Raw genomic sequence first — 16,516 nt, 5'->3', positions numbered from 1 at the left:
AGCTGCTGGGACCCCCAGCTGCAGCTCCTCACCGCTCACAGCTGTGGGAACTTGCCCTGCTGATGCTTTCTGTGAGGTTGTGACTTTGGTTAGCTCAGACTTGAGCCATCCCAGCTCCTCGTGGTCCCATGGTGCAGTCAGATGCCTCCTGCTCCAAGCACTCTCCTCTTTGCTCCTAGGCCTTGCTTTCAGGGCTTGGAAACAAGGTGGCCTTTAGGGGGTGGAGCAAAATTCATCCTTTGCTTTGTGCCTGAAGCCCTAAGGAGCTGGCAGTACTATAGGAAGCTCAGTGGTCCTGCAATGAGTTGGGCACAAGACAGAAGCTCCACGTGGGTCATGCTGAGAGGTTTGAACTGCCAGGGGAGGAATAGCTGTTCCAGTGCTAACACTGGGGTAAGAGTGTGTGCAGTGCTGGGCTCCCCAGTTCAAGAGAGACAGGGAAGTGCTGGAGAGAGTGCAGGAGAGGCTGCAAAGCTGCTGAGGGGCCTGGAGCAGCTCTGTGAGGAGCAAAGGCTGAGAGCCCTGGGGCTGAGAGCCTGCAGAAGAGCAGCCCCAGAGGGGAGCTGAGCAATGCTCAGCAAGAGCTAAAGGAGCTGTGGGGGGCAAGAGGCTGGGGCCAGACTCTGCTCAGTGGTGCCCAGGGCCAGGCCAAGGGGCAGCAAGGGGCACAAAGTGGAAGCCAGGAGGTTGCATGTGAAGAGGAGGAGAAAGTTGTTTGTTGTGAGGGTGCTGGAGGCCTGGAGCAGGCTGGCCAGAGAGGTTGTGGAGTGTCCTTGTGTGGAGAGCTTCCAACCCCCCCTGGGCATTGTGCTCCTGGGCAAGCTGCTGTGGGTGCCCTGCTTGAGCAGAGCTTGGACTGGATGAGCTCCAGAGCCCTCCAGCCCTTCCAGCCCCACCATGCCAGGGTTCTGGGCTTAGGTTACACTTCTTCCCATCCCTGAGCACAAGGGGCTGTGTTTTGGCAGCACTGTCCCTTGCCTGCAGGTTCATCCCAACTCCATCCACATCTGCGCCGTGACGGTAGAGTACGAGACCAAGACAGGGAGGCTGAACAGAGGGGTGGCCACCAGCTGGCTGAGGAACAAGGTGCCCAGGGGGAGTGGGAGCAGCTCCCTGGTGCCCATGTACGTCAGGAAGTCGCAGTTCCGCCTGCCCTTCAAGCCCAGCACTGCTGTCATCATGGTGGGGCCTGGCACCGGCATCGCCCCCTTCATCGGCTTCATCCAGGAGCGTGCCTGGCTCAAGCAGCAAGGTGAGTGCCCAGGGCCAGCCCCGAGCTGCAGCTGCTCTGCAGGGCTCTTGGGTGCCTCCTGGGTGCAGCTTGTGCCACTCACAGCTTGCCAAAAGCAGAGGTGGAGGAGCAGGGGGAGCTGAGTGGCTTTGACCAGCACAAGGATGCTTTGTCGTCCTCTTGGCCCCAGAGGGTGTTAGGGAGGGGGAAGGCAGATCTGAACCAGTTCTGACCTCTGCCACCACATCTCCAAACCATGTTTCTTTGGTGGCAGAGGCTTAGAACCAGGACCCTGAGTGTTTGGAGATGTGTGACAGGGGTAAGAACCAGCAGCCTGGCTCTTTGGGGATGTGGTGGCAGAGGTCAGAAGCAGGCCCCTGGCTGCCCAGCTTCAACTCCTTTCTAAAGCCTGTGGGTGGGTGCTGCTGGGTTCCTCCTGTGAGCAGCAGCAGTGGTGCAGCCTGGCTGCCCCAGGCTGGCAGGGCAGGGCAGGGCAGGGGCGAGGGCAGGGCTGGGAGGTGCTGATGGCTCTGTGTGCCCTGCAGGCAAGGAGGTGGGCGAGACAGTGCTGTACTACGGCTGCCGCCACGAGCGCCAGGACTACCTGTACCGCCAGGAGCTCGCCCGCTTCCAGCAGGAGGGGGTCCTCACCCAGCTCCACGTGGCCTTCTCCAGGGACCAGGCTGAGAAGGTACCACTCAGGTTCCCCAGCCACTTGCATACGTTGCCCACAACCAAAAAGACCCCAGGGGCTGGAGCTTGCCAGCCTGGAGCCCGTGGCGCCTGGCATCTCCGCGTGGCATCTTGTGGAGCCACAAGCAGGGGCTTGGCTCCCCCCCTGGCTGGGGCTTGGCTCCCCCCCTGGCTGTGGCTTGGTGGTGGGGGGGTCCTGCTCCTCTCTCCTCACCCCACCTTGTTGTTCCTGCCAGGTTTATGTCCAGCACTTACTGAAGAAGAACAAGGAAAACATCTGGAAGCTGCTGAACGAGGGCAACGCTCATATCTACGTGTGTGGGTAGGTCTGAGGGCAGGGCAGGGACCCTGGGGACACTTCCCTGTGCTAAGGAAATCCAGTGGGGCTCACTTCACCCATCTGTGGTCCCTGGAGGGGTCACACTGTCCTTGTTTGAGGGGAGGGCCAGGCAGAGAAGCTGGGGTGAGAGAAGCATCCATGTCAGGGGGCTGAGTGCTGCTCACAGGGCTCAGCACTGGGACCAGTTCTCTTTGACATCTTCATCAGGGTGAGAGGATCAAGGCAGCCTCAGGCAGTTTGCAGATGACACCAGGCTGGGCAGCAGTATTGATCTGCTGGAGGCTCTGCAGAGGGATCTGGCCAGGCTGGATCCATGGCAGAGGCCAGTGGGATGAGGTTCAACAAGGCCAAGGGCTGGGTCCTGACCTGGGGTCACAACAACCTGGGGGTAGAGTGGCTGGAAACTGCCTGGGGGAAAAGGACCTGGGGGTGTTGGTGGACAGCAGCTGAAGATGAGCCAGGGAGTGCCCAGGTGGGCAAGGAGGTCACCAGCAGCCTGGTCTGGATCAGCAATGGTGTGGGCAGCAGGAGCAGGGCAGGGTTCAGTTTGGGGTCCTCATTCCAAGAAGGACATCCAGGGGCTGGAGCAGGTCCAGAGAAAGGTAACACAGGTGGAGAACAGGGCTGGGGAGGAGCAGCTGAGGGACCTGGGGGTGTTCAGACTGGAGAAGAGGCTGAAGGGAGACCTCATTGCTCTCTACAGCTCCCTGGAAGGAGCTTGCAGTGAGGTTGGGGTTGGTTCTCTTCTGAAGGAACAAGTGACCAGCCTCAAGAGGAAATGGCCTCAAGTTTTGCCAGGGGAGGTTTAGGTTGGACATGAGGAACAATTTCTTCCCCTTGAGGGCTGTCCAGGCCTGGCCCAGGCTGCACTGGGCAGTGGTGCAGTCCCCATCCCCGGAGGGGTTTCAGAGCTGTGGAGATGTGGTGCTGAGGGCTGTGCTGGCGCAGTGCTGGGTTCAGGGCTGGACTCGGATGCCCCTGAAGGTCTCCTCCAAGGCAGAGAGTGTGAGTCCGGCTGTGGGCCCTGGGCTGTCCGTGCTGAGCGTGGCTCCCCGGCAGGGACGCTCGGAACATGGCTCGGGACGTGCAGAACACCTTCTGCGAGATCGTGGCCGAGCTGGGCAGCATCAGCCAGCCCCAGGCCGTGGACTACGTCAAGAAGCTGATGACCAAGGGCCGCTACTCCCAGGACGTCTGGAGCTAGGAGTGGGGCTGGCAGGGCTGGGGAGGGAAGGGTTCCAGGGGAGGAAAGTGCCTGCTGGCCGCTGCGCTGCCAGCAACCCTCCCCAGCCCACAGCTACCCCAGAGTCACTCCCAACCCCTCCTGGGCCACGGCACCCCCGGGCAGGTTCTGTACCCTGAGGTGTGGAAAGGGTTGAGAGGGGCAGGGGGGTAGCGTCCAGGAATTTTGGTGCTTCTGGCACCCCAGGGAGCAGCACCTCGTGGCACCAGCGTTTGCCTTGAGGCCAGGGCCAGAGCTGCTGTGGGACAGGAGGGTTGGATGGTGCTAGGGGCAGCCCTGGGGTCCCTCCCTGCACACGAGGTGGTGCCTTAGACCCCGGGCTGGAGCCCAGCCTGGCCTGGGGACAGCCACAGGGTGGAGGAGCCAGCAGCCCCCAGCACTGGGGGTTTGGGGTGAGGGCATCGTGGGAGCTGCCCTGGTCTCCCTCACACCCTGTGTGCCCTTTGGCTAAGGGGCACAGAGCTGCCTTGTGCCACCAGCACCCCACAGCCCCCACCCCACTCCTGTCCCCACTGCCCACCTTTGCTGCAGGGCTTCTCTGCCCTCCAGAAGAGCCCTGTCCTGGGGGGCCCTGCCCACTCCCTGGGGGTCCTTGCAGCTGGCACCCCCTGTGCCCAGCCCCTCCTCATGCTGTCTGCTCTCATTTTTTAAATACTGTTTTTATTTTACCATCTTTGTGATTCAATCATGGGGGGGAGCTCAGCACCCTGCAGGCTCTCCAGTGACTGTAAATTATTTAAATACATTTGCCCTTGGAATACAAGAAGTGGCTTCTGTGGCTTCCTTCCTGCCCTCGCTGCTGGGGATGAGCAGCAGTGGCTGCTAACTGGGAGGGAACTGGTGGCAGCTCTGGGCTTAGTCTGAGCCCTGGCAGGGTAGAGGGGATGGCAGCAGGGGACAGCTGGCTCTGGCCTGGGGCACAGAATCACAGAATGGTAGGGGCTGGAAGGGACTTCTTGAACTCAAGTCAACTCCCCTGCAGGGTCACCCAGGAACATGTCCAGGTGGCTTTGCAAGCTCTCCACACAAGGAGACTCCACAGCCTCTCTGGGCAGCCTGCTCCAGGCCTCCAGCACCCTCCCAGCAAAGAGGCTTCTCCTCAGATGCTGAGGTGGAACTTGCTGGGTTCCAGCTTGTACCCAGTTGTTCCCTGTCCTGTGACTGGGCACCACCCAAAAGAGCCTGGCCCCTTCATCTTGGCACCCCCCTCAGCTCTTACAATGATCAGGTTCCCTCTCAGCCTTCTCCCACAACTCAACAGCCCCAGGGCCCTCACTCTTTCCTCTTAGGAGAGAGAGTTCCTGGTGGTGGTGCAGAGCTTCTCCTCCCCTGCTCTGCAGGGGCACTGGGGGCCTGCTGGGCTCTGCTTGGCTCATTCTTGACCCTGGCATGGGGCTGTGCTGGCCAGGGGGTGCCAAGGGAGGGAGCTCACAGCTCTGCCCTTCCACCCCTGCTGCACTCTGCCCTGCTGTGGGGCACTGAGAGGGCTTCTCTCCCCTCCCTGGCACTGCCAGCTGAGCCCAAGCACAGGGCAGAGCATGCTCTGGGAGCACCCCAGGGCCTGAGGCAGCCCTTGCCCTTTATTTTTGTAGCCAGAGATGCAAGACCAGAGTCTGTGCAGCTCCAGGGTGAAGCCCAGGGCAGGCTCCTGGTGCTCCTACCCCTCTGTGCCACAGCTCCTCCACCCCAGCCCCTGTGCCTCCAAGGCACCCTGAGAGCCAGCACAGCCTGAGCTGTCCTGAGAGCAGGGAGGGCTGTGGGGGCAGCCAGGGGAGTGACTGCTCCCAGCCCAGGAGTGCTGAGGGCCTCCCTCTGCACCCAGGAGCTGCCCTGCCTGCAGGGCTGGGGAGAGCCTTGACCACCCCCAGGAGCTGTGTGAGATGAAACTATCCCAGCAAAGGTCTGCAGGGCAGCAGGAAGGGGAGCAGCTGTCCCTGGCCTCCTGCTCTGCTGGAGGAGGGAGGCAGAGGGGGCAGGGGAGCTGCAGGGTGCTCCTGACTCCAAGTGAGGGACTCAGGCACGGATCCAGCACCTCTGACCACGCCAACAGCTCTATTTGTGAGCAGCCCCAAGCTCCGTCCCAGCCCCGGGGGGACAGCAGAGTCCGGACGGCAGCGAGGGGCCAGGAGGTGGAGCCGGTGTGGAGAAAGTCCTGGGCTCCACCCTGCCCCCTTCAGTTCTGCTTCGTGTCCTTGTTCTTGTTCTGAATCTTCTGGTGCACCACACGCAGCGTGGTGAAGAAGTTGCCCAGGAAGAGGATGAGGAAGGGGAGGCCACACATGAGGACCTGTGGGACCCCAGAGGCACAAGTCAGCAGGAGGGGCCTGGCTGGGGGGCTCCCCCTCCCCAGGGCAGCTGCCTGGCACCCCCCAGCCCTTACCTGCCACTCCTTGCACTCGGGGTGCTGCAGCATGTTGAAGAGGGTGATGGCATTGTAGAGCTGCCAGAACTGCAGGAGAGAGGGCAGGTGAGGGGGGGATGGCCTCCAGAGCTGGGGCTCACCCTGCTGCCCCCCAGGCACAAACCCCATGCAGAGCCCCTGTGAGGCCAGGGTGCAGTGAAACCCCCTCCAGGCATGGGGCCAGAGGGACCCCAGTGGGGACATCTCCCCCTTGCTTCCCACCTCCTGGAGCCCAGCAGCCAGGAGGATGCCTCAGCCCAGCCTACTGCTTCTGGCCATGGCCTCAGGGATCTGACCAAGGCTGAAAGGGACCTGCAGCAGCTCAGGAGCTGAAGCTCAGGAAGGGTTTTGGGAAGGTTCTGGAAGGGTTCTCTGAGCCAGCCCCTCTGCTGTATTTCACTCCTCACTTGAGCACCTGGCAGACCCCCAGCAGCACCCCCCAGGGCTTCCCCAACAAGTTGTGGAGGTGGCAGCTGGAGGAAGGCAGCAGCCCCACACTGCTGAACACATTTCCCTGCCCCTGGCATCAGCAGCACATGGCCACAGCAGCCTGGGGGCACCTGGGTGGTGCCCAAGCTGCCTGGTGCTGCATGAGCTGCCCCAGGCCAGGGCTCCTGCAGCTCCCCCAGGGTCAGTGCACACTCACATGCCCAAAGAAGAGGAAGGGAAGCAGGAAGGTGAGGCCTCTCCACATCCAGGACTGGAAGCCCTCTGCCAAGGATGAAGGATTTTGTCAGGGCCCAGAAAGTGCAGGCTGGGGACCAGCTGGAGCCCAGCTCCTGAGGATGTGGCCAGGCAGGTTCAGAGGCAACCCTGTGCCTGGCCAAGTCCTGCCTGGCTACCACAGCCCTGCTGGGGGCACAGGGGCTGGGCAGGGATGCCCAGTGCCCACCCAACTGGAGCAGGGATTCCCAATGCTCACCCAACTGGAGCAGGGATTCCCAATGCTCACCTAACTGGGGCAGGGGTTCCCAATGCTCACCTAACTGGGGCAGGGGTTCCCAATGCTCACCCAACTGGAGCAGGGATTCCCAGTGCTCACCCAACTGGAGCAGGGGTTCCCAGTGCTCACCTAACTGGAGCAGGGATTCCCAGTGCTCACCCAACTGGGACAGGGGTTCCCAGTGCTCACCTAACTGGGGCAGGGGTTCCCAGTGCTCACCTAACTGGGGCAGGGGTTCCCAGTGCTCACCTAACTGGGACAGGGATTCCCAGTGCTCACCTAACTGGGACAGGGGTTCCCAGTGCTCACCCAGCTGGGACAGGGATTCCCAATGCTCACCTAACTGGGACAGGGATTCCCAGTGCTCACCTAACTGGGACAGGGGTTCCCAGTGCTCACCCAACTGGGGCAGGGGTTCCCAGTGCTCACCTAACTGGGACAGGGGTTCCCAGTGCTCACCCAACTGGGGCAGGGGTTCCCAGTGCTCACCCAGCTGGGACAGGGCCTCTGGAGCTGTGGAGGAGCTTCCCTCCCCCATGGCCACTGTCCCCCAACCCCAGCACTCAGCATCACAGGGGCTGGAGAGCTGCAGCCTACAGGCTCCTGGGGACTTGTCACAGCTGAAGGAGCTTCCTGCAGGAAGCTCAGATGCCAGGAGCCACCTCCATGGCTATCCTGCATCCCAAGGGAGCCAGCTGGTGGTCCCAGGAGCACACCCAGCCTGGAGGGTGCTGCTGCTGACAGCTGCTGCTGGGGCACTGCCCTTGCAGCTGCCACCCATAAAGCACAGCCAGAGCACCCTCAGAACACAAACTCCTCTGCCAGCTCCAGTGAGCCAGGCAGCAGCCTGCTGAGGGCAGGGAGGCTGGCAGCAGCCCCAGGTGCAGGGGGAGGAGCAGGAAGGGAAGGCAGAGGCTTACCCACGGTCAGGTCCATGTTGTGCCTCTCGCCCAGCGCCCGCAGGCGGTACAGACACCCACTCTGGTAATAGTACTGCAGGAACTGCACCAGGCCTGCAGGGACAGGGCTCTGCTCACCACCACCTCCCTGAAGGGCTGGCTGGGAAGGGGCCTTCAACATCAGCCAGTCCCAACCCCCTGCCACCAGCCCAGCTTGCTCAAGGCCTCATCCAGCCTGGCCTTCAACACCTCCAGGCAGGAGGCATCCCCAGCCTCCCTGGGCAACCTGTGCCAGTCTCTCCCCACCCTCACTGCAAAGAATTTCTTCCTCATCTCCAGTCTCAGTCTCCCCTCTCCCAGCTCAAAGCCATTGTCTCTCATCCTGTCACTCCCAGCCCTTGTCCAAAGTCCCTCCCCAGCTCTCCTGGAGCCCTTCAGGTACTGGAAGGTTGCTCTAAGGTCTCCCTGGAGCCTTTTCTTCTCCAGGCTGAACAGTCCCAACTCTCCCAGCCTGTCCCCATAGGGGAGGTTCTGCAGCCCTCTGATCATCTCCATGGCCTCCTCTGGACCCTCTCCAGCAGCTCCAGGTCCTTCTTGTGCTGGGGGCCCCAGAGCTGGCTGCAGTGCTGCAGGTGGGGTCTGAGCAGAGCAGAGCAGAGGGGCAGAATCCCCTCCCTGTGCTGCTGCTCTCCCTGCTCTGGATGCAGCTCAGCACACAGCTGCCTGCTGGGCTGCCAGGGACCACTGCTGGCTCCTAGGGAGTCTATCACCAACTGACACCCCCAAGGCCTTCTCCTCAAGGCTGCTCTTGAGCCACTCCTCACCCAGCCTGGATTTGTGCTTGGGATTGCCCTAACCCAGGTGCAGGACCTTGCCCTTGGCAAGGCATCTCCTACCCAGGCACCATCTCCTGCCTCAGCTCTGAGATGACTGCACACAAGGGCAGGGCAGAGGCCAAGGAGAAACCCAGGAGAGCTGTGAGCAGCTGCAGATGGTTCTCCACATGTCACAGGCACAGGGACCATCACCCAGGCACACAGCAGCACTTACTCTGGTACATGGAGAAGGAGAGGAACTGGTTCCTGAACATCTGGTACATGAGTCCATCCGGCCTGGGAAGAGAGGCAGCTGCTGGGGCTGGGGCTGGCAGCCAGCCCTGCCTGCCCCACTGGGCACCACTGCCTCCCCCCAGCTCCCACCAAGCAGAGCACTGAGGTGGTCCTCCCACAGGAACTGCAAGGCAGGGGATGGTGTTGGACAGAATCACAGAATGCCAGGGGGGTGGAAGGGGCCTCCTGAGAGCATGGAGTCCAACCCCCCTGCAAAGCAGGACCCTGAGCACAGGTCACACAGGAAGGTGTCCAGGCAGGGCTGGAAGCTCTCCACACAAGGACACTCCACAACCTCTCTGGGCAGCCTGCTCCAGGCCTCCAGCACCCTCACACCAAAGAAGTTTTTCCTCATCTTGAGGTGGAGCTTCCTGTGACTGAGTTGATGTCCACTGCCCCTCACCCTCTCCCTGGGTGCCACTGAAAGGAGCCTGGCTGCACCCTCCTGACAGCCACCCTGCATAAGGTTCCCCTCAGCCTTCCCAGCCCAGGGAGCCTGCCTGCTGCACAGAGCTGCTGAGGGGCTGGAGAGCAACGTGTGGAGTTGGTTGTTAGGCCACAACATCCACAGAGCAGAACAATAACCATGGAGCAGGGCAGGGAGGACCTCTGAGTCTGAGCTGGCCACAGCCCAGGGACTCTGCAGCCAAGAAGTGGAGAGGTGCAGACTCACCAGGTCAGCAAGACCCCTGAGAGGAAGGTGGAGACGTAGTGATGGAACACCCACCAGCCTTTGATTCTGGAAGGCAGACCACAGAAGAGCCTCCTGAGCATGGGCAAGACCCAAGGAGGCAGCAGGAGAGCAGAGCCCAGCACCAGCCACCCCCAGCCCCCCAGGCAAGGTGAGGAGCAGGGCTGGATATGAAACTGCTGTGCATGGAGCAGGACCCAGCAGCTCTGGCCAGGGCAGCAGCCAGGAGCTGGGGCTCCTCCAGCTGCTGCTCCACACTCCCTCTCCACACTCCCTCTCCACCTCCCCTCTCCACCTCCCCTCTCCACACTCCCTCTCCACCTCCCCTCTCCACCTCCCCTCTCCACCCTCCCTCTCCACCTCCCCTCCCCACCTCCCATCACCACCTCCCCTCTCCACCTCCCCTGCACAGGGATCTCCTCCTGCCCTGTGCTGCAGCTCAGTGCCAGGGTTTGCTGCAGCCCCTGAGCAGGAGGGAGCTGCTCCCCTGGGGAGTGTGGAGCTGTGAGGAGGGTGCCAGCTGCTGAGGCTCACAGGGCAGGGCCCAGGGCTCACTTGGATCCATTGTTGATCAGGATGCTCTCCCGGATGGTGAGGGTGCAGTAGTACCACACCAGCAGGAAGTTGAAGACAGCATCTGTCACCCTGGGGGGGCAGAGGGAGGGCTGAAGGTGGCAGCACAGCCACTGCCATGTGCTGAGGGCACAGGCACCAAGACAGCCAACAGCCTGTGGGCAGGGAGCCCCTGGCCCCCCCAACACCCACCCAGGCCACAGCCAGACCACAGCAGCCACAAAAGCAGAGCTGGAGGGCTGGAGCTGCTCTGCTGTGAGGAGAGTTGGGGTTGTGCCAGGCTGGAGAGGAGAAGGCTCCCAGGAGACCTTCTTGTGGCCTTTCAGGATCTGAAGGGGGCTCCAAGAAAGCTGGGGAGGGACTTTGGAGGGTGTCAGGGAGACATAGGACTGGGGGGAATGGAATAAAGCTGGAAGTGGGGAGATTCAGATTGGATGTTAGGAAGAAATTCTTCCCCATGAGGGTGGTGAGACACTGGCACAGGTTGCCCAGGGAGGTGGTGGAAGCCTCATCCCTGGAGGTGTTTGCAGCCAGGCTGGATGTGGCTGTGAGCAACCTGCTGTGGTGTGAGGTGTCCCTGCCCATGGCAGGGGGGTTGGAGCTGGCTGAGCCTTGAGCTCCCTTCCAACCCTGAGTCCATGAAAGGCCTCCCTGCCCCCAGGGCAGTGGCCACATCATGTGTCAGGACCTCCTGCCCAGCTCAGGAGCTTTCAAGACAGGCAAGGAGGACACAGGAAGCCTGGGAGGAGATCTCTGCCTGGCATCCAAGCCAGACTCACCTGGAGTTGAAGAGGAACCGACAGGAGAAGGAGATAATGAGTAAGATGATGGTGAGGTAGAGCTTGAACTTCTCATACTCATCTTTGTATGCAAACCTGCAGGGGAGCACAGGGACAGGCTCAGAGCAAGGTGGCTGCTGGAGGTGTGTCCTGTCCCACCCAGCTGGGCAAGAGTGACAGTGGAGACCTCTGGGACAAGGCTGAGAGAGTTGGGCTTGGGCAGCCTGGAGAAGAGAAGGCTCCAGGGAGACCTTCTGGTGGCCTTGCAGGGCTTCAAGGGGAGATCAGAAAGCTGGGGACAGACTTTTGAGCAGGACCTGCTGGGACAGGCCAAGGGGGGATGGTTTGACCTCAAAGAGGGAGATTGAGAGTGGAGAGAAGAGAGAAATGTTTGACTCTGAGGGTGGGGAGAGCCTGGCCCAGGCTGCCCAGAGAGGTGGGAGCTGCCCCATGGCTGGCAGCAGTGCAGGTCAGGTTGTGTGGGGCTGTGAGCAACCTGCTCTGGTTGGGGATGTCCCTGCTGGCTGCAGGGGGTGGGACTGGATGGTCCCCACTGAAGGCAGTCTGGGATTCCATGCTCCAGAGCAACCTCCAGCCCTGAGAGGCCAGCACCAGGCTGCTGTCACCCAGGGGAGACAGCTTCAAAGGCTCCAGCCCCTGCCAGCCTGGGCAGCCTGCTGCCTGCTCAGCCCTTCAAAGGGAAGCACTGAGGGGGGCAGCTCTGCACGGGCACCCCTGGGGTGTTCCTGCCCAGCATGGAGGGACCCTTGTGGGCCAAACCCAAGGTAAGGGCAGAGGAAAGGCCTCCAGGGGCTGTGAGCCTGCACCTGCTGAAGGCTCTGCCACAGGGGAAGCCTGGACAGGGACCCTCTGCAGCTGCTCAGAGCTGAGGCTGCAGCTGGCAGCAAGGTGGAGGACTGGGCAGGGTCTGGGAACAGGAAGGGACACTCTGGGAAGGGAACCTGTGCCAGGAAGGTGGCAGCAGCCCTGCCATGGCCTGGGGCAGCTGCTCTGTGCTCGTGTGTGGGAGGCAGGGGGGGACAGGGGGAGGCAGAGGGGGACAGGGAGGAGGCAGGGGGAGAGAGGGGGGAGAGGGGGGAGAGGCAGCTGGGGGCAAGCAGGGACAGGGGAGAGGCAGGGGGGAGGCAAGAGGAAGCAGGGGGGTGGGGGGACAGAGGGGGCAGGGAGGAGGCAGGGGGGTGCAAGGAGGGTGCAGAGGAGAGCAGGGGGGTGCCAGGGGGGTGCAGAGGGGGGCAGGGGGTGCAGGGAGGTGCCAGGGGGGTGCAGAGGGGGGCAGAGGGTGCAGGGAGGTGCTAGAGGGGTGCAGACGGGGATGCAGGGGGGTGCCAGGGGGGTGCAGGGGGGGGGCAGGAGGGTGCAGAGGGGGGCAGAGGGGTGCCAGGGGGGTAGAGGGGGGTGCCAGGGGGTGCAGAGGGGCAGGGGCCATACTTGGCCTGCTGGCTGAGCAGTGTCACGTTCACGTTCCCCAGCACCAGACTCAGGTACAGCCTGCAGAGAGAGCACAGCAGTCAGGGCCTGCCTGGCAGCTGGCACAGGGGCTGGGCACTGCTGTCCCCTTCTGCTGCCACTGCCAAGGCTGGGAAGGAGCCCCCAGCTGCTTCCCAGCCAGAGCTGCCAGGCAGTGTGAGTGGCAGGACTGGCACTGCTCCAAGGGGCAGGGGGAGGGGAGGCTGAGCAGTGCCCCCAGCTCCCGTGGGCACCGGGGGGGGTCTCCAGGGCTCCCTGCCATGCACTGCTTCCCTTTAAAGGGCAGGTGAAGGACACCAGCAAGCAGAGAGGGGGATGAGGGCAGCAGAGGCTCAGTCTGGCTCCTGCCCAGGCGTCCTCCTGTGCCAGGGTGACAGCAGGTTACAGGCACAGGGACACAGAGGGTGGGTGTGGGGCTGCAGCTGGCAGCAGGGTGCCCCTTACCCATTCTTCTTTGGCAGGTAGGCCTCCATCTCAAAGAAAACATTCTGCCTCTCTTTGATCAGGTTCTGGGTCTCCTTGATGGACTCCTTCTGCTCAGGGCTCATGGGGCCTTTGCATCTGGGGAGGACACAGAGGTGCTGGCTTCAGGAGGGTCCCTGCCACACAGCCCTGTCCCTGCTGGCACTCAAGGGGTGGACAAGGGCACCCCAAGGGCTGGGAGGATGGACTGGAGGCAAGGCCATGACCCCAGCTGCAGGGTGAGCTCCTGTGCCAGGCTGGGAGAGAGAGGAGGTGAGGAGGGAGGAGGCTGCTCAGCACTGAGGCAGGACAAAGGCAGCTTTGTGCAGGAGGGGACAAGTGACTGCAGAGCCCTGAGCTGCAACTGGGCACAGGGCAGGGCAGGGGAGGGGGAAGCTGAGGGGGTCCAGACCTCCTCTTTGCCACCAGTCACAAGGTTTGTGTTAGAGACAGAGCCCTGAGGTGAGCTCCAGCACCCTGCCCTGGCTGCCCTCCTGCCCCACCCCCTGCAGGCCATCTCTCACTTTTTGAGGGACAGGGACAGCTCCTTCAGTCTCTTCTTCTGCCGTGCAATGGAGCTGGAGATCCCATCCTGGAGCTTGGTTAACTCCTCCAGCTTCTGCTTGTAGAGCTTGTGATTGTCCTGGGGAGCAGAGACCAGCATGGCTCCAGCTGCCTGCCCACCCAGCCCTGGCCTCAGGTGCCCTGAGGAAGAACTGTCCCTAAGGGCACCTGCACAGCAGCTGGGCATGGCAGGAGCTGCAGGAGGCCACAGCCTGCAGCTGGCCCTGCTTCCACGAGGGGAGAAGCAGCTGTGGGGGATACCCATCACCAACCCTGGGGCCTGTCCTCACACGTGGCTCATGCCTCACCCACCTCCAGCTGCAGGTTCTGGAAGTCCAGAACATGGCCCCAGGCCAGGGATGCTCCTGTGGTTGACAAACCATTGACCATGGTAAGGAATCCCAGAATCCCAGCATGGAGGGGTTGGAAGGGAGCTCTGGAGCTCATCCAGTCCAAGCCCTGCTCAAGCAGGGCACCCACAGCAGCTTGCCCAGGAGCACAATGCCCAGGGGGGGCTGGAAGCTCTCCACACAAGGACACTCCACAACCTCTCTGGCCAGCCTGCTCCAGGCCTCCAGCACCCTCACAACAAACAACTTTCTCCTCCTCTTCACATGCAACCTCCTGGCTTCCACTTTGTGCCCCTTGCTGCCCCTTGTGCTGGCCCTGGGCACCACTGAGCAGAGTCTGGCCCCAGCCTCTTGCCCCCCACAGCTCCTTTAGCTCTTGCTGAGCATTGCTCAGCTCCCCTCTGGGGCTGCTCTTCTGCAGGCTCTCAGCCCCAGGGCTCTCAGCCTTTGCTCCTCACAGAGCTGCTCCAGGCCCCTCAGCAGCTTTGCAGCCTCCCCTGCACTCTCTCCAGCACTTCTCTGTCTCTCTTCAACTGGGGAGCCCACAACTGGACCCAGCACTCAAGCGATGAACTGACTGGGGAACAGCAGATGGCAAACACTGAGGAAAGGTTGTTGCTGGGGCCAGGGCTAGAGCTGAAGGCCAGGGCCATGCAGGAGCAGTGGCTCTGACTGCTGGGACAGGAGGAGAAGCTCTCTCTGCCCGGAGGTTCCTGCAGCACCTGCCCCTGTCGGGACTGCTGCCTCTGGGGCTCCATCCTGAGCCCCTGCAGGGAGCTGGCAGGAGCTGGCTGCAGAGGCTGAGCCTGCAGCAGGGCTGTGGCTCCTCCTGCAGCAGTGACCCAGCCACAGCTGGGCAAGGGGAGATGCCACTCTTGTGCCAGGCAATAGAGCCTCTTGTGTGACTCTTCCTAGTGCAGCCTCAGCTCGGCCCTGGGCAGCCCAGACGCCTCCTCCCCGGGGAATTAAAGGCTGCTTGCAGCAACCCTTGGACCAGGCCATGGTGCAGCATGTTGGAACCTCCTCAGCTCTTATCGAGCTCCTTATCAGCAGCTTTCAGCTGCTCCCCAAGGAGAAAGGTGAAAGCCAGATGCAGAGGAGGGAAACAGCTCCTTCTGCCCCCAGTGCCAGGCAGCTGCAGGGCAGGAACGGGGCCGGATGGCCCTGGGTCCCCCAGCAGGGATTTATGGCTCTGCACCCTCGCAAGGTCGTTCCCTGTGTGATCCCTGGAGTCACCTCCTTGCCCTGCTCTGTGAGCAAGTGGTTGTTGTGCCAGCTGCCCTCACCATGCCAGGGTCTGAGCAGCACACTGGGTGCCAGCCTGGGTGAGCAGCAGGTTTGCAAAGGGCAGGGCTGGCACCGTGCGGCTGCCCACAGGGTTCAGGGCAGGCCATGCCACACATCCACCCAAGGGCTGTGGAGCAAGAGGAGGTTTCTCAAAGCCTCCCTTGCCCCACAGCTGGGTACAGCTGCGATGTGTCTGCAACAGCCTCAGCTTTGCCCTGCTCCCTGGGGGCACAGAGGGGGAAAGGGAACTGCTGCAGGCTGATCCCAACCGCAGCAGCAGATGCTTGGCCAACCTTCTCCCGGGGTGACCCAGGCATGAGCTGAACCCTGCCCACTCCTTCCCCAGCTCTGGGGATTACACAGCGCGAGAGGAAGCTCCTCCAGCACCAGTCACCTTCCCAGCACACAGCCCCTGGTGGGTGCCAGGGCACCGGGGCAAGGGGGCCCAGGGTGGAGAGGGGCAAGTGGCCAGGACAGGGCACCTCGATTCCCAGCTGCCTGCGCCGCCAGGCTGGCTTTGAGCCTGCTGGCACCGGGCTGAGAGGAGCAATGAGGAGGGCAAAGAAGCATCTGCAGACCCTGTGCCAGGCCGGGCCGTGCCAAGCACCCTGTGCCCGAGGTGACATCTCTGTGTCACCTCCGCTGCCACAGCCACGGCCAGGTCGGCGGCAGGGTGGCTAAGGGGTGAGCCCCGGAGGGCCCTGCCAAGCCCAGTGCCCAGGCACGGCTCCCCGGTGGTGCCCGGTGCAGCCCCGGCATCCTCTGCCCGCGGCCCGGCCGTGAGCCGTGCCCGAGAGCCGGGGCACAGCGGGCAGAGCGCCGGACTCCGGGCAGAGACACCCAGGTGCCCGCCTCGGGTACGCTTCCCGGGCACCCTTCGCCGCCTCCCCGCAGCTTCCCCCGCCGCCGGCAGCAGCCGCGGGGCCGCCCGGCCCGGCGGGAGGGGGCCGCGGGTCAGCCGCTGCCCGGCGGCCGTTAGCGGTCGCCGGTTCCCCGTCCCGGTACCTGGATGCGCTGGAAGCCGTCCTGCAGCTCCTCCCACTCCCGCCGGCACTCGGCGGCCGAGCTGCCGCCGGCCATGGCGGCGATGGCGGCGGGGACGGCCCGGGCCCGGCTGGCGGCAAGGGGCGGCCGCCGCCTCCCGCCCGTTTCCGGCACGGCCCGGCGGGGGCGGGGCCCTCCGGTTCCCGGGGCAGCGGCAGCGGAGCGGAGCGGGGCGGGGCGGGGCGGGGCGGGACGGCCGCCGGGGGATTGGCCTGGAACCGCCCACGGCAGGGCTGGGGTTTGCGGGGCCGGAGCGCACCGAGCTGGTTGCGAAAGGGGAAAGCTCCAAATGAGAGAGCAGCGAAGTGGTTTGGGTGGGGGAGACCTTGGAGAGCACCGAGCCCAGCGCTGAACCCAGTACGGAACCCAGGTCTGAACCCAGTACAGAACCCATCTCTGAACCCAACCCTGAACCCAGT

At 63.1% G+C, this 16,516-nt stretch overlaps 1 protein-coding gene across 1 annotated transcript; it reads right to left on the bottom strand.

Moving 5' to 3' along the window:
• Positions 1-5,636: 5,636 nt before the first annotated feature.
• LOC128980536 (ion channel TACAN-like) lies at positions 5,637-16,133 on the bottom strand. The gene is made up of 12 exons (XM_054399008.1): positions 16,059-16,133; positions 13,377-13,495; positions 12,835-12,951; positions 12,352-12,411; positions 10,903-10,998; positions 10,106-10,195; positions 9,533-9,598; positions 8,801-8,862; positions 7,772-7,864; positions 6,555-6,619; positions 5,888-5,956; positions 5,637-5,794 (listed from the first exon to the last, which is right to left on the bottom strand). Exons 1-12 carry the CDS (start codon positions 16,131-16,133, stop codon positions 5,681-5,683), a joined length of 1,026 nt encoding a protein of 341 aa, XP_054254983.1. The 3' UTR covers positions 5,637-5,680.
• Between the last annotated feature and the right edge of the window lie 383 nt (positions 16,134-16,516).

The sequence above is a fragment of the Indicator indicator genome, unplaced genomic scaffold (assembly GCF_027791375.1).
Source record: "Indicator indicator isolate 239-I01 unplaced genomic scaffold, UM_Iind_1.1 iindUn_scaffold_246, whole genome shotgun sequence".
NCBI lineage: Eukaryota > Metazoa > Chordata > Aves > Piciformes > Indicatoridae > Indicator > Indicator indicator.
This window is presented reverse-complemented; position numbering and strand designations above follow the sequence as displayed.